We start from the raw sequence: 24,860 nt of genomic DNA on the forward strand, positions 1-24,860 counted from the left end.
GACCAATCAGAATCAAGCACTGCACAGAGCTATTAAATGATTGCAAGTAAGCCATACACTGTAAGTCGACTCCCACTAAAACCCCTGTCAACCAATCTTTATGTTGCTGTAATTATCCAGCCTTGAGGATAATGATACACACATAAAAAAAATGTGGTTATTAATAATAAGAGCAATTACTTATTGCACATTTGCTTTTACCACGGTTAATGCCTAAAAAGTAAACCCACCAAATCTTGCTTCGTTCTGTCTGTGTGCAGTTGGTTGCGTGCCGTTACCTTCGGCACGCTCCAACATAGATCCCCCTAAAGCAAAAAGCTGCTGACGTGTAAAGGCCAAACATTTCACATAATTCAAAATGACTCATTTTAAACTCTTCCCTCGTCATTTCTCATGAGGACAGCATTCCACAGAGGCCCAAAACACTTTCCCTGTCAGTCCGTCAGCGTACTCTCTCTCAGTGTACTCTCTCTACGGACTTACTTACGGCGTGTCTGTGAAATCACCTTTTGTCCTTTGGTGTCTTTCCCCCACCCCCTAAGTGTCCTGATGTTTGACAGGACGGGCTAAAAATAAACGGCAAACTGCACAATTAGCTGTTATAATGTCCCATAATTCCCCCTGAAATTCGCAGCATCCTGGAATGGCCATCAACACCTTGGACGGAACGGTCAAATTGAATAATAAATGTTTAATGCTGGTTCGGTCGCAGTCAGTCAACAGTCAACAGACTGTGGCTGTGGGCAGGGAGACGACGAGGTCATTAACCCTGCCATTTGCTTAACAAGCGCTAATTACAGCTGACATTTCCACAGGGCGCTTCCGAGCGTCAGCTGCCTGGACTCATCAAGGGGACACGGTCATTCTTCTCACACACACGCACGCGCACGCACACACACACACAATAATGAAATTAAAACAGAGTACCAACAGTTTAATAGAATCCAAAAATCAAACATACAGCAGAAAACTCCCACATCTCTCTTTTCTTTAAGGCTAAAAGCAGTGGACTACAAAAGCACTGATTAAGCAATAAGAACCCAATGACTCGAGGATTTTGGCATTTTGCGCAGAGGGGAAAACAACACAGATAAAAGAACAACAGAGATCTGGCATCAGGATGCACCATGAAGCTGCTACAGAGACTTATTTGCATTGAACACAATCATGGCGCTATGAGCCGCATAAACCACAGTACTGCTCTTCCACATCTACATTATCATAAAACTGCAACAAAAAATAAATAAAAAACCTCTCTCCACAAGTAGAATGACTAATACAAGGAGAAGCACCATTTCTATTTGCAGACCAAAGGCAAATATTTGATCCTAAAATTATGGAGTACATTTTGAATAAATCTAAAAAGAACAAAAGCATATCTTTCAAACACAGCCCCGGTGGATGGAACAGATAAATGAAAGGAGGAATTATTCCAAGCGGAGAGCCCAAAATGGAGAGATGGAAAAAGCATTGGAAGGAGACAAATAACTTAAGACATAGAGGACATGTCTATAAATAGACATGGTGGCCATACCGGCAGGGCACACACTTTTTCTTTTCAAAAAGAAAAAAGAAAAGCTATGAAAACAACGGGAAAAAAAACATCAGTTGTATTAACCAATCGACTTGCTCGAAATCAAAAGGCTAGACATAAGGAAAAACCCAAGACAACAACAATTACATGAATTCATGAACATTATGAGTTAGGCCCTGTTTACAGCTGGTTGTGTTTTGATCGATCAGATCACAAGCAGATGAAGGAGACACATTCTCATTTACCCCTTGTGTTTTAATCCGTCTCTTTTGTCCACTTTCAACCACTTCTGTCCTGATTTCTTTGAGGGGAGGGTAAATGTATACGGGCCTTTTCAAACCTTTCGATCTAATGGACGAAATATGCTTGCAGAATTTACATGAACGCAACCGGGAACGATGGAAAAACTTTTTTTTTTCTTTTTCTTTTGTTTTTGCTCTGACAGACGCAAGACCACGCTGAAAACTGTGATTGTGTGTTAGATGAGTGTCTACACTACGATAGCAATGCTTTTTCGACTACCTCTGGAAGTGGTCGAAAATGGAAAAGCTCGAAATGTTTTCACCTGTGTTTGTCCACTTGTGATCACATTGACTATAACACTTCATAGTACCAGGTGTCAACGGAGCCTAAGATTCACAATACAATAATACTCAAATTTGTACCATAAGCAAAAGAAATAATAAAAAAAACTGTGGTTTAATGTGACCTTGTGAAAACAGGGTATGAATGCACATGCAGGAAAAAGGCAATAGATGTAATACAATCAAATGTGTCGGAGAAATCCAAACTGTTTAAAACATTCATGTTAAAAGATGCCCAAAAGTGTAAAAGTCAACATGAAATTGCATTTGCAATTTATTTAAGTGGATCAGAATATTCCAGATAAAAATGCTGGATGGTACGATTATATTATATTAATCAGGAATTGATTGCATGATAGAAAGTGAGCGTTACATATTCTAGCAAGTATGAATTCAAGCTGAATGCAAATTTGCAGGGGATTGTGAAGGACTCCCGTGTTTCTGAAACACCATCTGCATCGTCATGCGAGATCCTGAAACGCTGCAGAATCCTATCCTCCTTCCTTAATAATGCCATTGTATTGGCTGAGACAGCTTTATGGGTCTCCACTAGAAATGAAAGAAATCTGCCTTTACATTGTACACTTCTGTTCAAAAGATTTTTTTTTTTTGAAGGACACTAATACTTTTATGCAGCAAGGATGCATTAAATTAATCAAAAATAACAGTAGACTTTTTAAATTGTTGCAAAGATTTTTTTAAACGTTCTATTCATCAATGAATTATGTTTCTTAAGCAGCAAATGAGCTAGAATGATTTATGAAGGATGATGTGACACTGAAGACTGGCGTAAGGATCCTGAAAATTCAGCTTTGCATCACAGGAATATTTCATTTTAAAATATATTCAGATAGAGAACATCTATTTTAAAGGTTCATACTATTTCACAATATGTTTTACTGCATTTTTGATTAAATAAATGCAGCCTTGGTGATCTTACCAACTGCATTTTTTTGAACTGCAGTGTCTAATATTTTATTTTAAAATATATTCAGACAGAGAACAGCTATTTTAAATGTTAATACTATTTCAAAATATGTTTTTACTGCATTTTTGATTAAATAAATGCAGCCTTGATCTTACCAACCGCACATTTTTGAACTGCAGTGTACAGTACTTACAGTAGCACAGCGATTCTTAAAATAGCAAGATGTAACAAGTTACACTTTTGACATGGAGAAAGGGTGATAAGTCTCTGTACAAGAGCCAGCCATGGTGTCTGATGGTCAAATTCAACCTAAAGTGCCTCTTTATGGCTATTGGTTAACTTTATCCATTAACCTAAGTAAGATCAGCAGAAAAGAAAAAGTGTTTCAGAGGCAGTGGTGAAGACCGTGAAGGCCAGATCTCAGTGTGCACTAATGAATCACAGACGAAAAGACCAGTAATATATATTATGATAGTAAACGTGTCCGATTTGATTTCATGTTGACTTAAACAAGTTAACAGAGCAACAGATTCACTATAAAGATCAGTTCAAACTTTTATGACATTCAAAAGACTAAAATTGGGAGCTAATCTGTAAATTCCCTCTACGCATCTCATGAATAATTACTGCCTCGTCTCCTCACCAGGGTCAGCACTCTCAACCCTCGACAATAAGTCACCCTTTCATTAGCGCACTTTCAAGGGGTGACGAGCAAATGAATTATCTCTGGAGTGAATATCAGCTCTTTAAAGTATGCAAAGACATAAACCTAAACCTGAAAGAAAAAAAATACATTCCAGTTCACTTTAAAACAAGAGTGCAGCACCGCAAATGCGTCATCAAAAATAGATTGTAACAGCAAGACCGCATGGCGCAGGTGGTTTCAAATGTCACTGACGGATGAATACGGGACAGCAAGCTGACAAAATGTACGTTATTCAAGCGTTTCACATCAGCAAACTGTAAATCCTCCACAGCGCTGAGCCAGAAGTTCAACGGCATCGCTTTTAACTGATTCCGACAGCTTCCTCTAATCGATACACTCCGTTTGCTTCGATAATTAAAGCAGAAAGACACTTATTTAATTTATTATTCAGATTATCCATGCAGGGGTTTGGTCCAAGTTATAATGATTAGAGGTTTTAATGAAAATATTTGCTTTCGATAAGTCAGAGAAAATCATTTCGCATCGCACGCTAATATAAGATTACACATATACTTTGGAAAGATTGAGAACTTGAACAATGAACCACCAATCAAAACGAATCAGCCAGAGTTAATAAATATACAGAGAGGTGAAAAAAAAGGGTTCAAAGGGAAAAGGGAGATAATCAGATCATCTACATCTGATTAGCATGAACATCTGCATAATTCGGTTGCCCTGGGAGATTAAACGGAGGGTAGATGCCTTTTCACAGTGGTTTGAGACTTCATCTACTGTTCTTCAACAGTATTTAAGATTATAATTTGTGCTGCTTGAAGCGTGTCTCTGCCAGGTATTACCCATCCACGCTTCGGTACCACACAGTGAAAGCCGAAACCGTTCAGCCCGTCTCTAAGTCGGTATGTTTCTTTCAACAGGACTCCAGTCCTGTGGTCTCACAGGCTGACCTCACATCACACTGCTTCATTCTTTATAAAGCCACATTAATATTTCACTACAGTTTGATTCAGTCGTCTCCGCTGAAACGTTACCTCAGTAGTAGTCGAACGCTTATAATAAAGCACTATAAGTACCAATTTTCTAAGAAATAATTGTGCAAGAGCTTCATACGCATACAAAGCCACTTTAAAAGATTAGATTCTCCTGTTTGATTGTTAAAATTCACAGTCTTAAGATTCTAATAAACATAAAAGCCCGAAACAAACCCCAAACACATCCTCTGGCGGTTGCATATTGATTCTTCGAATCCGTAACGCTTGGCTGCGTCTCTTGAGAAATGACCCTTTACGGCTGCCATAGTTTCATGTATTGCAGAGCTTCAATAAGACCGTCTCTGAGTGATTACGAACGGGAATCGACCCGTGTACCTGCGTGTGGTACAATCAATGTCGCAATGAGCAAAAGGTCTGAGGAGATCACATTATGGTCTAATAACACAAAACAAGAGAACATATGGGGGGAAAAAGATCTGCCTCAAAATAAAAGCGAGAGAGATGATTTCTCAACATCTGAGGTAACAAATGGAGGAAGATGTGGGGAAGCCTTCAGAAAAACAAACTGCTAGTATGTCACGTCCTTCTGTTTTCATTCTGATACGCTCACACAAGCTCTTTCTTTTCCTCAGCGCTTGGCTTCTCGTTGTCAGTTATCTTCTGAAGTCATCTGCAGGCAAATTGAACTGTCAGCCATCGAGAACGCTGTCCCCCCACCCCCCAAATATGTTTTGTTCGTGGTTGTTTACACCGTCTCATTCTGGACTGTGAATTGTAACAGACGATGACACAAATTTGACGTCATTGGCGAAAATTGGTGAGCTCTAACTTCACTGTCAGATTAAACCGAGCGAAGAAGTGTCGTTGTTAGGTCAGATCATCGTCTGGGTTTGCGGAGTCTCGCTGTGGTCCGGTAACGGGTTCTCATCTCTTGTAGTGGCTCGGAGCGTCAGCGAACATGTATTTGAGTCTGTAGGCCTCTGCCAGTAGTAAACCCACCTCTTCGTTGCCCCAGTGTATTGTGGGAAGGTTCTGCAGGAGCATTAGCAGGCTCTGAAATGACATAATGACACATTTTATAAAACTGGACCATATAGTGGCTTTTAAAGAGCTCTGTCAATCTGCTGGTAGCTGCCGTCCACCTTGAAAAATATGGTTACCTACTAAATGCATTTTTACTGTTCTCAACTGGAAAATCTTGTAATCACAGCATGATTACAATGTTAGAATAATGTGATTCATGATTGGTGCTGCTCTTAGGTCACTGCTTGTGTGTGTGTGTGTGTGTGTGTGTGTGTGTGTGTGTGTGTGTGTGTGTGTGTGTGTGTGTGTGTGTGTTATGCAGGTGTACGTGGGTTTTCCGCCACCTACAACCATCGTAAGTGCACAAGAACAGATCTATCGTAATCAGCTTCACTCTGTGCAAGATCAAATCTCGGGTACTTTGGTCTGGGATTTTTAACGCAGCAGCATACAAGCTGAAAATCATTGATTTTCAAGTTTCTAACTGCTTTTGAGCTTTGGGATAAAATAAATAAATAATGATGCTCATCAGAACAACCTATATATATATATATATACAGAATAGTCTGGCATCACATCAAATGTTTGAGCATGAATATAAATAATATAAGTTAACCTAAGAGACTGATTAAAGACGTTTAACATGCTTAAATGTACTTAAAACCATTACGGCATTAACCAACAATAGTTTAATTTTGTTTTGCATGTCTTATAATCGCTTTGCAAATGCACAAGTGTCTTTGTTCATTTCTCAGGCACAACAATACATGAGCTTCTGTAAACAGAAGCTCATTTATCAATAAATAAATGGAGAAACACCTTAGTAATTCATTTATAAATCAAATCCAGATGGGACAATTGCCTTTGTCTTTGCATAGAGTAACCGAAATTAAAATGAAAATGTGGGATGCAGTAGGGGGGAAAGAAGTTTTAGGATGGTAAAAAAGTCACATTAAAAAATACTGTTAAAAAAACTGAACACAAAAATTAAACCTATTTAATAATACAATGTAAAATAATGACAATAGAATAAAGATAATTTAGAATAAAATATTAATATAAATATTGATGTTATATATTATTATTTAAAATCAAGTCTGTGTCAGCAATAAAATATTTTAGACAAATATTTATATTAATAATATATATGAATAATAATGTATTGTTGTTATTATTACTATATTTACTACATTAAATATCTATATTTAATTTGAATTAACTGAATACATTTAGTCTTAAATATTTTTCACATGATTTTCTCAATAACAACAATGATTTTTTTATTTTTTTTTTATTCAATTGATTGCTATCACAGATTTTCTCAACTAAATCTAAAATATTTTATTAGAAGTAGACGCAGTTTTTAACAATCAATCAAATAATCAAATTTGTGAACGCAATCATGTGAACATGATCATCGGTCCATGATGATTAAATGTGATTATTTTAATCCACTGACAGCCCGAGTATAAACGCATGCTCAAATAGATCAAACCCTTCTCGACCCGACCTGACAGCGAGGCAAATAATAAACCAGAGAATCAGAGATGGAGCGGAGGCGTGGAGATCCTTCGAAAGAAGGGCTGAAAGAGCGAGAATGAAGGCAAATAACAGAACTTTCTCGTTTCGCGGGCGCTGAGGTGTGGTGAATTCGCTGGTCTGTGAAATTCGGTTACAGCAGAGGCTGCTCCATTGGAGGGCCAATTATTCTGATAGTCTTGGGGTAAGTGACGGCCGGGACGCTTTCAAGTGATGCATGCATGTGTGGAAAGCGCTCGGCAGACATGCAGACGGTTACATGTAAACGGCGCGAGCTTATTCAAGGAGCCCGGCGGCCGTGACATGCATGACACGTGGAAACACATCGGTACCTGGAAGTCCACCATGGAGAGGATCTCTTTACGCCATTTGATGAGGAAGGCGGCACACACGTAGAGGTGGAAATGTGAGAATCCCTCTGACTCCGCCTGAGGATCAAGAGCAGAATGCACATGCTTGCATAAGTAAGCAGTCATTAAGCAGATGATTATCCAAAGTGACATACAGCACACTTATTAGAGAGACAACCCCTGGGGTTAAGTGGCTTTCTCAAAGGGCAAAATAATGATTGCTCGAGGTTTACTCCTTGCAGGGATTGAACCAGCAACCTTACAGTTACCAGTCTGAGCATTAAAGCAATAGTTCATCCAAATGAAAAATTCTGTCATCAATTATTCACTCTTGTGTTTCTCCAAACCCATATACGCATTTAAACCTTGTTTTGGTCTACATGACCATATTAATGACTTCACAAAGCTGCTTTTAGTTTTTCAAACACACTTGACATTTTTCCCCTTGCAACAGCAGTTAATCAAAAAACAACATGCCATATGCACTATATTTAGCCTTATTAAGTCATATAGCTCCAGAGCATTTAAGAGCAGAAGAACCGGTGGCGCAAAGACTGATTAAACTGAAATTTAAGATAGAAATGTAAGTCATTATTCATCATATTTTGAGTATCAATGATATCAAACCAGGCCATTTTTGAATATGAACATAAATGAGAATTGAGCGCATAGAAGAGGAAGATTTTCAACAAACGATTCGAAAATTTCATCTGTACCTCAACAGAATTTTTATTGTTAACAAAAAAACATTACTATTATTAATATAAATATTAGATGAGAAAAAAATGAAACAAAACCTAGAAATAAATATGAAAGTACAAAAATGACTAAACCTAACACTGAATAAACTATATTTCAAATAGGGCTGTAGACTTTACGTGTTAATTTAATTACGTTATTGGGCAAAATAACATGTTAAAATGATTAATGCATTTAACACACCTGTCCCTGACCTATGTAGGTCATCTAACATTTCATACGGTTGATTGGTGACGAACATGAAGCAAGTTACTGTGGTATGTAGCCTATAGAATGCCCCTTAAGTACAAGATATCAGGACAAAAATTCCCCCTTTTGTCTCATATTATATAGTAAAGCAATATCACGAGTATCAAGCGCAATATCATACGAGTGCTGCTTTTGTTCCGAACAGCACAAGCGCAAATGTGATATTGATTTTATACAACAATTCCAAAAATAAGAAGTTAATATTGTTATATTTTAGACACAATATTGTCTGCTTTTGCTTAATTTTACCAATGAAAATATGACCTATAAACAGAGCATGATTAGTTTTGATGAACCAATGATTCAGTGGCCCATTCATAAAGAGAGCCATTTACATCATTCCTAAATCAACTGAACGAATAAAAAATTGAAAGACTCAATTACTTACTCATTTAGACGTTTACTGCCACCTACCGGCAGTTATAGTTTCTTATTTCATTATTTATAATTTTTCATTATTAATAAAAACTCATTAAAGGTACAGCTCACCCAAAAATGAAAAATATGTCAATTTACTCACTCGGCCATTGAAGCCTAAAAGTTTGTGTGTAATAAATTGTATGTTGAATCAAATAAAATATTCTTCTAAAGGGACTTTTTTCTAAAGTCTATTTGATGTTTTTCTAATTTAAACAATAATGACTTTAAATTATCTTTTGGGGTTAATTTCTCAACTAAATTTGATGTGTGATTAATTCCATTAATTTCTCTCTACATTGTGTAATAAAATCAATTAAAAGTTTGAATTGCTTGACAGCTCTAAATTAAACTAATATTTTTTTTTAAAATATATTTTTCCCAATGAAAACAGAAAATATAAAAATCAAAGTAGGACATAAATAATACTAAAATAATAGTCATATGAGAAGTTTCTTAGGTACGTTTGTGCGTTTACTGTATTATATTGTGAAGTCAAATGCATGTGCTTTTGTGAGGCTGAAAAATAATTTCCACATGTGTGGACAATAAAGATTCTAAAGATAAAAGATTTTTACAATTTTATGGTGCTTTTTCTTTTGCATTTTTGGACACGGGGTCAATATTAATGGTTGCTGTATAGACGAGATCTGCATGAGACTTCTTCTGTCTTTATTTGAACTGAATTTGTTTCTGCTCAGCTACTGCTCTGACGACTGCACATTTCTTTAGCCAGAAATAAAAAGAACTGTTTACTTCCATGATGAGTAATAAGAGTTTTAAAATATTATTTGTTAAATTATTCAGCTACAGTCGAGCGCCTACACACAGAGCTCCTAATGTAGTTTTACCATCTATCTAATTTATTGGACTGGGAATTAGGTCGTGTTAGTTATTCCCAACATATCTAAAGAAGACACCACCCATTCCGGCTCTCCGCTCCTCATTCGTCCTCTTCTCTCTCCACATCCCCCTCTACTTGTGTTGTGTACAGTGTGGTACATTCAGCCACTTGAGAGGCAGCGGGCGGTTATAAATAGCTTTGTTTGCTTTGTTTCTGTTGGTCCCTCTTGGAGTGAGAAGATGGGGGAAAAGGAGGAGGAGAATGAGGAAGGAGGAAAAAGTTGGATTTTATCAAGATAAAGAAATAATTCTAATAGTGATCCTAATAGTTCATTATATCAGTTATCAAATTATGAGATGTTTTGGTCCAAAGGTATTTCTTGCTTTAATTGCGTATAGTCACCAGGTTCAAATATCACCAGACATTTATTATTTCTCTGAAATTTAAGTTAGTAAAACAGATGTACTGTATATCAAGTAAAGAAGATTGGATGTTGTCAACAGTACTTTTTCGCACAATACAAAAATTGTGTGAAAAAGTAACACTGTTGACAACATCCTGTTCCTAAATGGAAAATATATTAGGAAAATATCAAGAAAACTACTTTGTATTTAAATGTGCATATTTTTTGATAAATACATACTAATTTACAAATTAATCTTCAATCTCACATGGTCTATCAAAAATTATTCTAATATGCTGATTTGCTGCTTGAGTGACATACTTTATTATTAATGTTGAAAACAGTTGTGCTGCTTATAGTTTATTTGATGAACATTAAGTTGAAAAGAACAGCATTGATTTGAAAATTAATATTGTATTAATTTTAACATTATACATGTCTTTACTTCTGACACATGTATTGTGTTCTTGCTGAATAATATATATATATATATATATATATATATATATATATATATATATATATATATATATATATATATATATTAACCCTTTAAACCCTAAGTGTACAGCCAGTCAATAAACATTTATGTTTAATAAATATTTCATAATTTATAAAGTACTTTGTGTCAAAACCATCGTTACAGAAAAAGACCAACTGGCACGAGGTATGGTGTCAGACGTAACAAAGGAACACGACTTTTTGTGACTTTAGCTTTTTCACCGTATACCGCTGTGTAATTTCATTGCGCGCTGCACCCATGGTTTGTGATTATTAAGCAAAAATAGTTATAGTATAGAGTATAGTTTTTAGCCATATCGGTCTAGAAAATGGCAACTTTTAATTTTCCGTCGGTCTTAGTAAACAATGTAACTATACACATCACAGCATGGAAATATGTTGGTGTTATTTTGTCACTTTTTGAGCAGTAGGCTAAATGGAGCCGTTTACCTCCAGTCTTTGTGCTAAGCTAGGCTAGCGGTGGGTGCGTCAGACAGAGTTATGGCACGAACAGAAATGAGTGGTTATATGGACTTATCTAACTTTGAGGATACGGTGAATAAGCTAAAGTCCCAAAAAGTCGGCGTGTTCCTTTAAAGGGGTACTTCAGTGCTGGGAAGATGAATCTGTATTTAAACTGGGTCATTAATGTAGTAGAAATGTGAAATTGTTGAATTTGGTGCCTTCTAGACCAAGAAAAGAAAGAAATTGTATTTTTGTGTCATGGGGATGAAATACAAAAATTCCCAGAATGCTTCGCTGCCCTGTGAGGCCACTTCCAAAGCCACCGCTACTGGATTACTGTGACTGAGTTGGATAAGACACTACAATTAAATACTGAACGTGCCTGTGAGTCGCCACGCGAGTGTCACAGCACAAACGCTGCAGGAGTCCGATTACATTTAACGTCATGAATGAGCTCTCGTGATGAGAGCTGAGGTAAACGCGTCCATACTTGCGGGAGTCATTCACAACACGTGTTCAGTTTGGTGCGTTTTCAGTTCATGCCTTTGGAATCTTAACTTTCATAGAAATGAATTTGAGACGTTGAAACACTTACATTGCTCCGCACCCAATCCGTTTACATGAATGACTTGAGCTGCGAGCTGAGCTGTGAGTGCGATCCCACCGCCAGTGCGTAGGTTGAAAACATGAGGAAATAGATCCCTCTGCTGGCTGTATTCTTTAGCCTTTGGACAAAAATTCCTCCGATGACGCAAATATCGTCAATTTTGTGTTGTGTTTGTCAGAAAGAAGAAAGTCATATACAGTTTTGTTCAAAATAATAGCAGTACAATGTGACTAACCAGAATAATCAAGGTTTTTCGTATATTTTTTTATTGCTACGTGGCAAACAAGTTACCAGTAGGTTCAGTAGATTCTCAGAAAACAAACAAGACCCAGCATTCATGATATGCACGCTCTTAAGGCTGTGCAATTGGGCAATTAGTTGAATTAGTTGAAAGGGGTGTGTTCAAAAAAATAGCAGTGTGGCATTCAATCACTGAGGTCATCAATTTTGTGAAGAAACAGGTGTGAATCAGGTGGCCCCTATTTAAGGATGAAGCCAACACTTGTTGAACATGCATTTGAAAGCTGAGGAAAATGGGTCGTTCAAGACATTGTTCAGAAGAACAGCGTACTTTGATTAAAAAGTTGATTAGAGAGGGGAAAACCTATAAAGAGGTGCAAAAAATGATAGGCTGTTCAGCTAAAATGATCTCCAATGCCTTAAAATGGAGAGCAAAACCAGAGAGACGTGGAAGAAAACGGAAGACAACCATCAAAATGGATAGAAGAATAACCAGAATGGCAAAGGCTCAGCCAATGATCACCTCCAGGATGATCAAAGACAGTCTGGAGTTACCTGTAAGTACTGTGACAGTTAGAAGACGTCTGTGTGAAGCTAATCTATTTTCAAGAATCCCCCGCAAAGTCCCTCTGTTAAAAAAAAAGGCATGTGCAGAAGAGGTTACAATTTGCCAAAGAACACATCAACTGGCCTAAAGAGAAATGGAGGAACATTTTGTGGACTGATGAGAGTAAAATTGTTCTTTTTGGGTCCAAGGGCCACAGGCAGTTTGTGAGACGACCCCCAAACTCTGAATTCAAGCCACAGTACACAGTGAAGACAGTGAAGCATGGAGGTGCAAGCATCATGATATGGGCATGTTTCTCCTACTATGGTGTTGGGCCTATTTATCGCATACCAGGGATCATGGATCAGTTTGCATATGTTAAAATACTTGAAGAGGTCATGTTGCCCTATGCTGAAGAGGACATGCCCTTGAAACGGTTGTTTCAACAAGACAATGACCCAAAACACACTAGTAAACGGGCAAAGTCTTGGTTCCAAACCAACAAAATTAATGTTATGGAGTGGCCAGCCCAATCTCCAGACCTTAATCCAATTGAGAACTTGATATCAAAAATGCTGTTTCTGAAGCAAAACCAAGAAATGTGAATGAATTGTGGAATGTTGTTAAAGAATCATGGAGTGGAATAACAGCTGAGAGGTGCCACACGTTGGTTGACTCCATGCCACACAGATGTCAAGCAGTTTTAAAAAACTGTGGTCATACAACTAAATATTAGTTTAGTGATTCACAGGATTGCTAAATCCCAGAAAAAAAAATTTGTTTGTACAAAATAGTTTTGAGTTTGTACAGTCAAAGATAGACACTGCTATTTTTTTGAACACACCCCTTTCAACTAACTGCCCAATTGCACAGCCTTAAGAGCGTGCATATCATGAATGCTGGGTCTCATTTGTTTTCTGAGAATCTACTGAACCTACTGGTAACTTGTTTGCCACGTAGCAATAAATTATATACTAAAAACCTTGATTATTCTGGTTAGTCACATTGTACTGCTATTATTTTGAACAATACTGTACACCTAGGATGGATTGAGGGTGAGTAAATCATGGGGTAATTTTCATTTTAAAGTGAACTAATCCTTTAAATGTCCTAATTGAATTAAGGCCTAATCTACTTAATCTAAGCCCTGTCTGTGAAACTTGGCCCAAGCGTAATACAAGTACCATAGTATCCCCAACTGACACAATCACTGTACTATACTGCTGACAGAGTACTTGTTTTGTTTTTTAGGGGATAAGAAAGAGACAGAAAGAATGGCTCAAGAGACAAAGAGAGACCGAGGAGATAGGGAGCCTTTAGATGACTGAAGACTAAGCAACAAAAGCAAAAAAAGAAGTGATCAAGTATTTTTCCTAGGAACGCATCCGACATGGGGTTATTCACAGCCAAGGGTTCGCTCCTCCACCTCTCAACAGAACCCATCTCACTAATGGAGTGGACGTGAGATGCAGATCCTTCAGAACATCAGTCAGACATTAGCATGACTATCTTTTTTGTCTTCAGTCCTTTCTCTCTCTTCTCCTTCGTTTTGCTCACCCACATCTCTTTCTTTCTGGCAAGAGCTCTTTGTGCACCTCTAATTGATCTTGAGGAGTGAGTCTTTGTGCCAAACGGGCAATTACAGGTGGGACCTGATAAAGGAGCCCAGGAGAAGTTGAGACTCTTTTCTCTGCCTTTAGCTTCATATGAGTGGATAAAACCCTCTCATCTAATCAGCTTAGATGAGGTTCACCAAACATGCAACATGTGTCTGTTTTATAGTAAAATCCCAAAGTGTCATTTTAACAATGGATGATTAATACAAAAGGATGATAAAAAGCTTGTAATTTATACTAGACGGCAACAAGAAATCAAAATGTACTCAATCTGCTTCCCTAGGTGTGCACGCTTCATCAATCCATGTTATCCAAAAGAAAAATTACAATACAAAAAAGCGTTTTGAAGCAGGATGTATGCATTGTGATGTCACGATAATTAATGCTGGCTGAGCTCATGAATATCAATTGAATCTTGCAGATGCTGCTACATAACCTGAACTGCCCTCTCATGCAATCTTATTAATATTCATGAGCCAGTTCTATAAAGTTGCGCTTAAGTTTGCTTTCTAGGCACCCCTTGTCAATACGGCATCGACCTGCTTTATATTTTACATGACCTTTTATCATTTTTTAAAACAGATCTATTTTAACAGAAATATCAAAGACCTATTTCATATCTCCTGTTTATATGGAGATCACACACTGCCTGGCCCAAAAGAGTGGCTGTTTGGATTTGAGTCAGGCCTGCAGGACTCCAGTAATAGCTGAAGCCTCCGTGCCTCGATCGCCCCCCTGGTGGCCGGTCCCAGTATAGCTGCCCTTCTGTGTTTTCTAATGGGTGTAAGACAAACTAAACAATCAAATTACACTTCAAATATTTTTCCCCCAAAGTTATAGTTTGTGTCATTGTAGGTAGTTATTATTAAAGTGATTTCATTTTAAGTTTGGTTTCAGTTAGTTATTTGATGCGATGCAAATGGGGTGGGTGACCTCATAATTGACTGCTGAGACTGATGGCTTCTCTGAGTGAAGTTATCACTGAGGCACTAGTGAACTTTTTCAGGATTTTTGGGAGCAGATAGGAGCTTTAGCTTTAATTTCTACATTTCCATAACTGTTCATTTCACACCAACATGAATCGTTCTGCATCTGTGAGTGTGTGTGCGGGCTTTTGATATCGTGGCTGTACTTCCTGCTCTCTATTCTGCGCAGACTCGGTCCCAAGGTGTCAGCGCCGTGCGTGGCGTCTGAAAGCTTCAACTCTAGTCAGTGGAAACGGATGAAGTCACATTGTCCATATTTTTTTTTACGGTCTATGATTTGAATAGGCAAGTGCGTGAGAGTCTATAATTTAATCATTATAGCAGTAATCCTTATATTTCTAGCATGTTATGTTTGCCAGCAGTTCTTCTAACACTAACTGATGGATTATGTCCCTTTTCATTCTTAAACAACCATGTATTTTGTAACAACCACATGTAACAACCATATGGCCATAATGTGTCTTCATACTATGTCAAGATTCACCAGACTCAAATTGTGAAAATAGTTGGGAGGGAGCATGAAGAATTATTTTCACACATGAATCGCACCTCTGAGTCCAGACCTTAAATTCATTGAAAGTCTTTGGGATGTGCTGGAGGAGACTTTACAGAGTGCTGGACTCTTGTATTGTCAATATCTTGACCACAAATTGATGCACATCTTGATGGAAATAAATAACCACAAAGGAAGACGCATAAAATAATGGAACAATAAAGCTACACGCACCATGTTAGAAGAACTGTGGCCAAACATGTAACATGCTAGAAACATAATAATCTAATAATATAAACTGCAATAATAATCCAGTCATAGGCTCTTATGCATTTGTCTGTTTAAATCCAAACAACATTTTTTTTTTTTTGTCCGGGGAATGTATCTGTAATATTTGTTCTTTTATGAGACATCAAACTACAAAGTCAAATATTTTACATCACATAAAAATTGAACAGAGCTGGCAGTCAGTAATCATGTCTGGTCACGTCCAGTCCAGCTGAACCCCATTATGAATTCTGTTTTATAGATTGGGGAAGATATTGGGAAAAATACATTTTCTCATAGGCCTAGCTGGTATTGAATAATTTCATTAAATAACGTTATCATTTAAAAGCTGTATTTTGTGTTTATTCAGGTTGCATTTGTTTTATATTAGAATTTGTTTTCATTTCTGAAACAATTTAATATGAGATATCCACACAAAAGGACAAACACTTTTTCACAGCACACATCTCACATTTCAAAAGTTAAATGCATTGTGATTGTGGTTTCATGTGCAGCATTTAGGCTGATTCAAAGGATTTATTCTAAGAGTAAAAAATCTCATTTCTTTATTAAACAAATTATCCTCATGCTTCTCTTTGATCCATCATTACATTTGAAGAGGCATGGCGGGTTACAAGTGATGGTTTAAGTGTAGTTTAACCTTGAAACCACATGCATCATGGCTCAGCTTCTTTCTGCGTTTTATGCTGGCCCTACTGACACACCCCTCCTCTATCTAAGCGAGGTGGGTCAATGCCACCTTTACAGCTCGCCCCAACCCTGACCACACTGTGAAAACACCTGAGGAAATAAATAAAAAGAAAACAAGGAATTGAGAAAGAACAGATGAAAAATAACTGGAGGAAAACAGTCAAGCAGAGTTGTCAAGCAGAGTTTAAAGGAACATTTTTGCCTTAAGATTTTACACATGTGGTCAGGAAAAATGTGTCAAAATAAACCATATTGCCTAAAGTTTTGGGACTCCTCCCTTTATTACATGCACATGACCTTTAATGACATCCCATTCTTAATCCGTAGGGTTTAATATGGAGTTGGCACACCCTTTGCAGCTATAACAGCTTCAACTCTTCTGGGAAGGCTTTCCAAAAGGTTTAGGAGTGTGTTTATGGGAATCTTTGACCATTCTTCTAGAAGTGCATTTGTGAGGTCAGGCACTGATGTTGGAAGGCTTGGCTCACAGTCTCTGCTCTAATTCATCTCAAAAGTGTTCTGTCGGTTTGAGGTCAGGACTCTGTGCAGGCCAGTCAAATTCCTCCACACCAAACTCACTCATCCAGGTCTTTATGGACCTTGCTTTGTGCACTGGTGCGCAGTCATGTTGAATCAGGAAGGGGCCATTCCCAACCTGTTCCCACAAGTTGGAAGCAGGTAATGGTCCAACATTTCTTGGTATACTGAAGCATTAAAAGTTAATTCCCCTGGAACTAAGGGGCCAAGCCCAACCCCTGAAAAACAAACCCCACACCATAATCCCCCCTTCAACAAATTTTACACGTGGGACAATGCAGTCAGACAAGTACCATTCTCCTGACCATGGAAACCCATTCCATGAAGCTCTCTACACACTGTTCTTGAACTAATCTGAAGGCCACTAAGACTGGAGGTCTGTAGCTATTAACTCTGCAGAAAGTTGGCAAATTCTGCGTACTGTGCACCTCAGCATGCACTGACCCTTCTCTGTGATTTTACGAAGCCTACCACCTTGTGGTTGTGTTGCTGTTGTTCCCAATTGCTTCCACTTTGTTATAATACATCTAACAGATGGCCGTGAAATATTTAGTAGTAAGAAAAATTCACGACTGGACTTATAGACACAGATAGCAACATATCACGGCACCACGTTTAATTTCACTGAGCTCCTGAGAATATCTGCATGCCTGGGTGTTTGATTTTATGTGGCCATGAAAGTGATTGCAATGATTGAAGGGGTGGCCCAATATTTTTAACAATATAGTGTTTGTTAAAGATGACCCATTATGCTTTTTTACACTTTCAACTTTCAGCTGTTAGAGAATAAAACAAATGTCTGCACAGTTATGAAACATAAAGTCACTCCAAACTCAGCTATTCTTGATATCAGTAAGCATGGTTTACGAACTCCCTGAAACACCTCCGCTGTAGTCTTGAGTTTCCTTCAGGAATGCACACATCACAATACTCATGTTAACTCTTTCCCCGCCAAACACAACATTTTACGTTATTTGTGAGACAACGCTTCCCGGCCAAAAATTGATTTTTCCATTTTTCCACTGTCAGATTCTAGGGGGCACTATTACGCATCTTCTGAATGAGTACTTAATCTCCTGATCAAAACACACTTGAGGAAGATGCAGTAAAACAAGCAATTGCATGTAAACAGATGCATATACAAAATAACGTGATCATCATCATTAAACATCATATAAATCAAAACTACCTTATGTTACTGAATGAAATGTAAGGGGTGTTGATGGACTCCATCTCCTCCATCTGTGTTTGATCATCGCTCTGAATCTGCTCTGTCCATATTTAGGTGTTGATAAAAAAAGGAATGCATGAAGCCAGAATAATACTTTTTTTCTTTAAAAGTAGAGGGTCAGCTCTTTCCTTTAATATATTGCATGCTTAGATATTCATAAAACGAAATATTCTATGGGCTATTCAATTTTTGTGAAAATGGTCAAAACCCCTGGCAGCGAGTTGTTTTAAAAAGTATAATTTTAAATGCTTGTGGGAAAGAGTTAAATAATTCCTGCCCAAGGCATTGTGTACCAAGATAAAAGGCCTGATTGAGTTAGTTAGCACACTAACTCAATCAAAGAAGAGCGTTACTAAAGACTAGGAAATGAGATGCAGCAACAATGTAATATTATGAAAAATAATGCTTTTTGCACATTCAAGCATGAAAAGCTATTCTAGTAGACCCCAAAAACAAAACAAAAAAAATATTTAAAAATTAATAATAGGTCTTGTTTTAAAGGCAAATATTGTCTTTAAGTTTGCATCAAGGGGCTGATGATCCAACATGGTTATCAACAACATTTGGCAAAAACGCTGATTCAAACCGCTGATAATCAAAACATACGGAATCAAATGTCATCCAAGTGTGGATAATAGTTCAACACTCACCATATCCTCTCCTGGATTGTACTGACAACTATTCCCCCTTTATCCAATAAAACCCACCTTGTGGGAATGGATCTACGTCAAAAAGCCATGCATGAGAGATGGAGCGGCAGATAGATGGAGGCGGATGTAAAGGACAAAGAAACGAGCAAGGAGATATATCAAAAGGAAGTCTCAGAGAGGACAAGCAGACAGGACACGAAAGGAAATCAGTGGAAGGAAACTCTTCAAAGGAATATTAATGAATGACAGGAATATGAGTAGTTCACACCTTTGCACCATTTTAACAAGAAAAAAAATGTATGAGCAGCATATGGTCTTCAAGGACGCGTCACCCATAACCTCTGATGCGTTTAAAAAAATTATTTGAAGATCAGCTATCATTCATGTGAGTCTGCATACTTCCTGCAAACCCCATAAGGTGACAGAGTGACTAGGGATGTAAAAAGTAGGGCTGTCAAAATGAATAAGTTAATGCCTATGATTAATTTTTTCAGTATATTGCAATTTTTCCTGTCATCCTTAGGCTAGCTAGATTCAGTGTTAAAATGCCACTGTGAACGCTAAGTGGACCAAGACAAATAGTTTTTTGGCCAGGACCAAACATACCCTGAATTCTCAGCACAAATATTTACACCCCTAAGAGTGGCTCAGGTTCTGGGCAGGTAACCAAAAGGTTGTAGGTTTAAACATGAACCAGATCCATGAACTATCCCCATTGTTTTGGATCAAAACACTCAACTACAGGCCACTCCAAGTCACTTTGGATAAAATGATCAGGTAAAAGGTAAAATCGACTTAAGTACATCTAAAGGCTTTTCTAACATGTTTTCATTTTAAATCACTGTCTGGTTTTGGTGCAGCAGTACCTGGTACGTGTCCCACAGGCGAATGGTACAGCGCAGTGGTAGCTCCCTCATCAGAAGATTATTCATCCAGCGGAAAGCAAACTGTAGATATTCCACCTCACACTTCTGAAAGTGCATGTGGACATCCTCTGTGGGCATAGAAAAGAAAGCACAGGGGGTTTATAACCATTTGCTGGTAGTTTCTGCAAAGTGCTGCACTGGGAGTAGCTTTTGTAACCAATCTATGGACCCCTTTTGTTTAAAGAAGCACTCCTGCCCCGCCGATCACCGCTATTGTTGAATTCTCCCCACATCTGTTTCACTGAATTAACATTATAGACCCCTAACGTGTGTGTAATTATATTCGATTGAATGGCAAGAGAGAGAGAGAGAGAATGTTGGGGTGAAAAGGAAAAGGAGGCCTGGTGCTTAGCTCATTGAGAGAGGGATTTTTCTGATAAGCTCTCGTTCGGCCTTTGAACAGAATAAGAATGGCTTTCGAAAGCGGACATATTGACTCGAGTCCTGATAGATATTGATGGAGAAAATGTGACAGCTCTCTGAAAGTGCAGAGAACTGAAGTCGGACCTATCAGAAGAAAAATAAAAACCCTTTCTGCCACGAATAAAAGCAAAAATATCATAAAAAAGGGTTTTAATAATGAATGATCTTTGCAATGTTACATAAGGGTTGCATCATAATGGATTCAGCTAATGGAGTGAGTCATTGGTGTGAGGTTAGAACATTATCACAAATTCTCTTCTCTTGCAATCCCAACAAAAGGTTTGTTCATAAGGATTTTCCCAATAAACAAAATCAAAGTATTTGTAAACAATTTTTTACATCACAATTTTAAACCAATTAATTTTGTCATTTAAAAAAAAATCCAAAACCATAAAAAAGGGTCGTTACAGATTGATATGTTGGTCTCGGTGGTAAAAGTGGACAGACATTTTGTTGTACACGTTTTTACAATATTTACAATATTGAGTAAAATCATGGTCTGACTTTTTAAATAAATATATCAAAATCACTGTCCTCATTTTGTCAAAAATCAAAAAGTCTAGTAAAAATATTTATGTTTTTACATTTGCAAAGTGAAATGTGCAAGGTGCAATAGACAAACAAAAACAAAGACCAAAACCAATTAATAGATAGATAATAAAACAAAGCTCTATGAGGAGTGTATGTATATATATATATGGTTTGGAAACATTACTATTTTTAATGTTTTTGAAGGCTCATCAAGCCTATGTTTATTGATCAAAAATACAGAAGAAAAATGACCCTGTAATATTGTGAAATTTTATTTAAAATAATTAAATTTAAAATAATTTAAAATAATGGTTTTCTATTTTGATATGCTATAAAATATAATTTATTTCTGCGACAGAAAAATGAATTTTCAACCGTACTCCAGTCTTCAGTGTCACATGATCCTTCAGAAATCATTGTAATATGCTGATTTAATTTTAATGTTGGAAACAGTTGTGCTGAGTTTTTAAAACATGTAATCAGGATCATTTTCAGGATTCTTTGATTAAAAAAAAAAAAAAAAGTAAAAAAGAACAGGGGTCAGTATGGGCACTCTGACTGGTCTGCGGCTATGCAGACTCATACGCAATAAATTGTGATGCACTGAGTATGCTGACACCTTTCTATCAGAACTTCTTGAGCAATTTGAGCTACAGTAGTTTGTCAGTTTGATTGGACCACACGAGCCAGTCTTGGCTTCCCACGGTGATCAATGAGCCTTGGCACCCATGACCCTGGAGCTGGTTCACCACTGTTCCTTCCTTGGAGCACTTTTGATAGATACTGACCACTGCAGACCGGGAACACCCCACAAGAGCTGCAGTTTTGGAGATGCTCTGACCCAGTCGCCCAGCCATTACAATTTGGTCCTTGTCAAACTCACTCAAATCCTTACGCTTGCCCATTTTCACTGCTTACACATCAACTTTGAGGACAAAATGCTCACTTAGTTTATGACATTATGAAGGGTGAAGTGAATAACACTGATTATCTCTTCACAGCGGCACCTGTTAGTGGATGGGATATATTAGGCAGCAAATGAACATTTTGATCTGAAAATATTTACCTTTTCTGCCTCCAAGACATGATTTAAATTCATAATGTTCATGATACATGCAGATGGCGTAGTGTTAATATATTTCCTCTGAGAACTTCAACGCTAATGTTATCCCATGCCTTCTGCAACCGAAGCTAAAGGCTTTCCTTTGGATGTACAATAAATCTGTCCAGTTTATTTTTCCAACTTGCCCCAAATGTGCTCGATGGGGTTGAGGTCCGGACTTTGAGGGAAGCACATCATTTCAATGTTCCAGCAGATTCCTTCTGTCACAGGTAGTTCCAGCAATAGTTAGAAGAATGTATCGGGTCATTGTCACCTTGGAAAATAAATCCAGGCCCAATAAGATGACTCCAAGATGCCAAGTGTTCTAATAATTTTGGCCACCACTGTACATACTATGATTGTATAAAAATGTACATTTTTGTGAAAGACTTATTTTTATACTATATATTACACTATAACTAAATAGCTGTCAAGCACATTCAATACCAGCCTTAAGGACTGCTAAATATACTCAATAACGTGATAAATTACATGTTGCATAACATGTCAGACGGAAGGCGAACGGTTACCATCGATTCAGAACCAGTGTTTTATTATTCATACATGACTACTTATGAGCAGTACCTTATTTGTAATTGTCCTTACTTCAAATTTAAAAAAAAAAAAAAACTTGAATGCAAAATGCTTGCTAGTGTATTTCCCTGACTCTCTTGCCCTGTGAAAGTGCTATTTGTTTTCCCTTTGCTCAGTCCACTCCATTCGTCTCTCCTCTCAACTCACTTCCATTTGCCTTCACACCCTAATCGCAGGGGCTTATGGGGAATTGATTTCTCTTCTGTGCTCCCCGGCGAGACTGTGGGGTCTGCTATTGCTCACGGTGCTCGTGGATGCTGATAGATGGGAAAGAGGCGCGCGGCGGCTCTCACCATGAGTTTCAGTGTGGGCTGTTCAGCTTATCACACCAAACACTCTGAACAGGGGAGGTGGCTACCAGATGGTATAAACACTCTGACAGGAAAAAAAGAAAAAGAAAAAAAAGAGAGAGGCGGACTAGTGGCATAACGGAAACGTGTGATTCCAAGAAACAGAAACGGCCAACACCTTGGGAAAACAAGTCTTTTCCATGGTGATGAACAAGATCGCACTCTGGCAGAAAAACAACTCGTTGTTTTGAACATTTTGCGCTGCTATTTACGGTTCGAAACGAGTAGTTCACCTTGTTCTGGAGGGCAAAGGGCGAAATAGATGGGATCATTTAAGGGACTCCAGACACTGTCATTTTGTTCTGGCAGTCATGACATGTTATTTGTGCTGAAGCTTCTGAGGGTGTTAAAAAAACGGATTTGTCTCAAAAAGCACAAGTGACGCGCGTCTGGGGCTGAAGCCGCTTTGACGTTTTATGCTCCTCAACAGAACTGACAAAAATCGGACGTATCTGATCTAACTAAAAAGCATAGCTTTGGTAAAATTTCAAAGACAAAGCATAAAACGTGTGATTTCTATCTTTTAAGCAGCTTCAAAGGTAACCTGCTTATAACCTACAACCACAGCAGGAACAACTGCCTCAAACAATGCTAAAGAACCATTTAACTCAAATTTGATCATCTTATAATCATTCTGATAATGAGAAATGTGAAAATAGAAAACATTTGAATTTAAAATATTATTATTACAATAAGGGGTGATGAATTTAGAAATAAACTTTCCTTGAGCTTTTTATATATAAAAGGTCATGGTAATATAAGAATATCCTGTAAGTTTTAGAGCTGAAAACTTCCTTGCTAGTCAAAGAAAAGCTTTTATAGACACCAGGTCCAGAAAACAATCGTGTGCGCATCTTGATGGCATCGACTGACGGAACACCGCCTCTACAGAATAATAAGCACGTCACCCCGTCCACCGACTCATGGAGCTGATCGGATCACTAGAAGATAGCTAGATATTGTGGAAGAACACAGTTGCTGCATAAGCTTCCTTTGGATAGTAATATTAGGAATGTATGATACTTCATTTATTTTTAATAAAGTTCCAGCTCACGTGGGAAAAACATTTGTACTTCATAGAACAAGGAAATCATCAGGCCGTTTTTAGGACAGAGAAAACAGCGCTGTACAGATAAGTCAACTGTGTGAAAAATACTGTGTTTTTTTACACGCGAAACATGAACTCATGTTATATTGCACACTGTAAACATAATCAAAGCTTCAAAAACGCATGAAGAACGGGAACTTTAAAACACAATGTTGTGCCTTCTATATTGGATTTGACAGGAATTGTGCAACAAACTTAAGTGAGTAAAACGTCTTTTTTATATGTAATAGTAGTCCCGGGGCTATGTGTTTTCCAGACGGGCTACCAAAACGTAAGCCAGTCGGCAGGCTGATGAATCTCAATAGTGAAATAACATTCCTTTCTTGATCTGGGTGCGCACACGTGTGTGTGTGTGTGTGTGTGTGTGTGTGTGTGTGTGCGCGCGCGCGCGCGCGTTTCGTGCTTATATCCACCGATCGGATGGGCAGAGTAATAAAATAGATAAATAAATGTTAATCAATCGCGGGTGGATGAGAAATAAATCATTGTGTTTGTATGATAAAGACGTTTACGAGCCCTGTGGTCGAGAGAATCATTCCGGTTGCCGCTTTCAAAACAATCTCTCCCTCATGTGAACTGAACTGACGGCGGAGCTGAAACTCATTAAATATGCACATCTTATCCAATCCTAGCCGTGGGCGTTTACTTCTAAGTCTCCAGTGCAGCACGGCCATCAAAACCCAGCGTTC

At 37.8% G+C, this 24,860-nt stretch overlaps 1 protein-coding gene across 2 annotated transcripts in view; it reads right to left on the bottom strand.

Moving 5' to 3' along the window:
• Positions 1-919: 919 nt before the first annotated feature.
• tbc1d22b (TBC1 domain family, member 22B) overlaps positions 920-24,860 on the bottom strand; it is a 75,998-nt gene continuing 52,057 nt past the window's right edge. For both annotated transcript variants that reach the window (XM_067414318.1, XM_067414317.1), the window contains 3 exons: positions 20,004-20,131; positions 7,597-7,692; positions 920-5,755 (listed from right to left, as the gene is read on the bottom strand). In XM_067414318.1, coding sequence (XP_067270419.1) covers positions 5,627-5,755; positions 7,597-7,692; positions 20,004-20,131 — 353 coding nt within the window. In that variant the 3' untranslated portion in view covers positions 920-5,626. The remainder of the gene's footprint in view (positions 5,756-7,596; positions 7,693-20,003; positions 20,132-24,860) is intronic.

This window comes from Pseudorasbora parva, chromosome 13 (assembly GCF_024679245.1).
Source record: "Pseudorasbora parva isolate DD20220531a chromosome 13, ASM2467924v1, whole genome shotgun sequence".
NCBI lineage: Eukaryota > Metazoa > Chordata > Actinopteri > Cypriniformes > Gobionidae > Pseudorasbora > Pseudorasbora parva.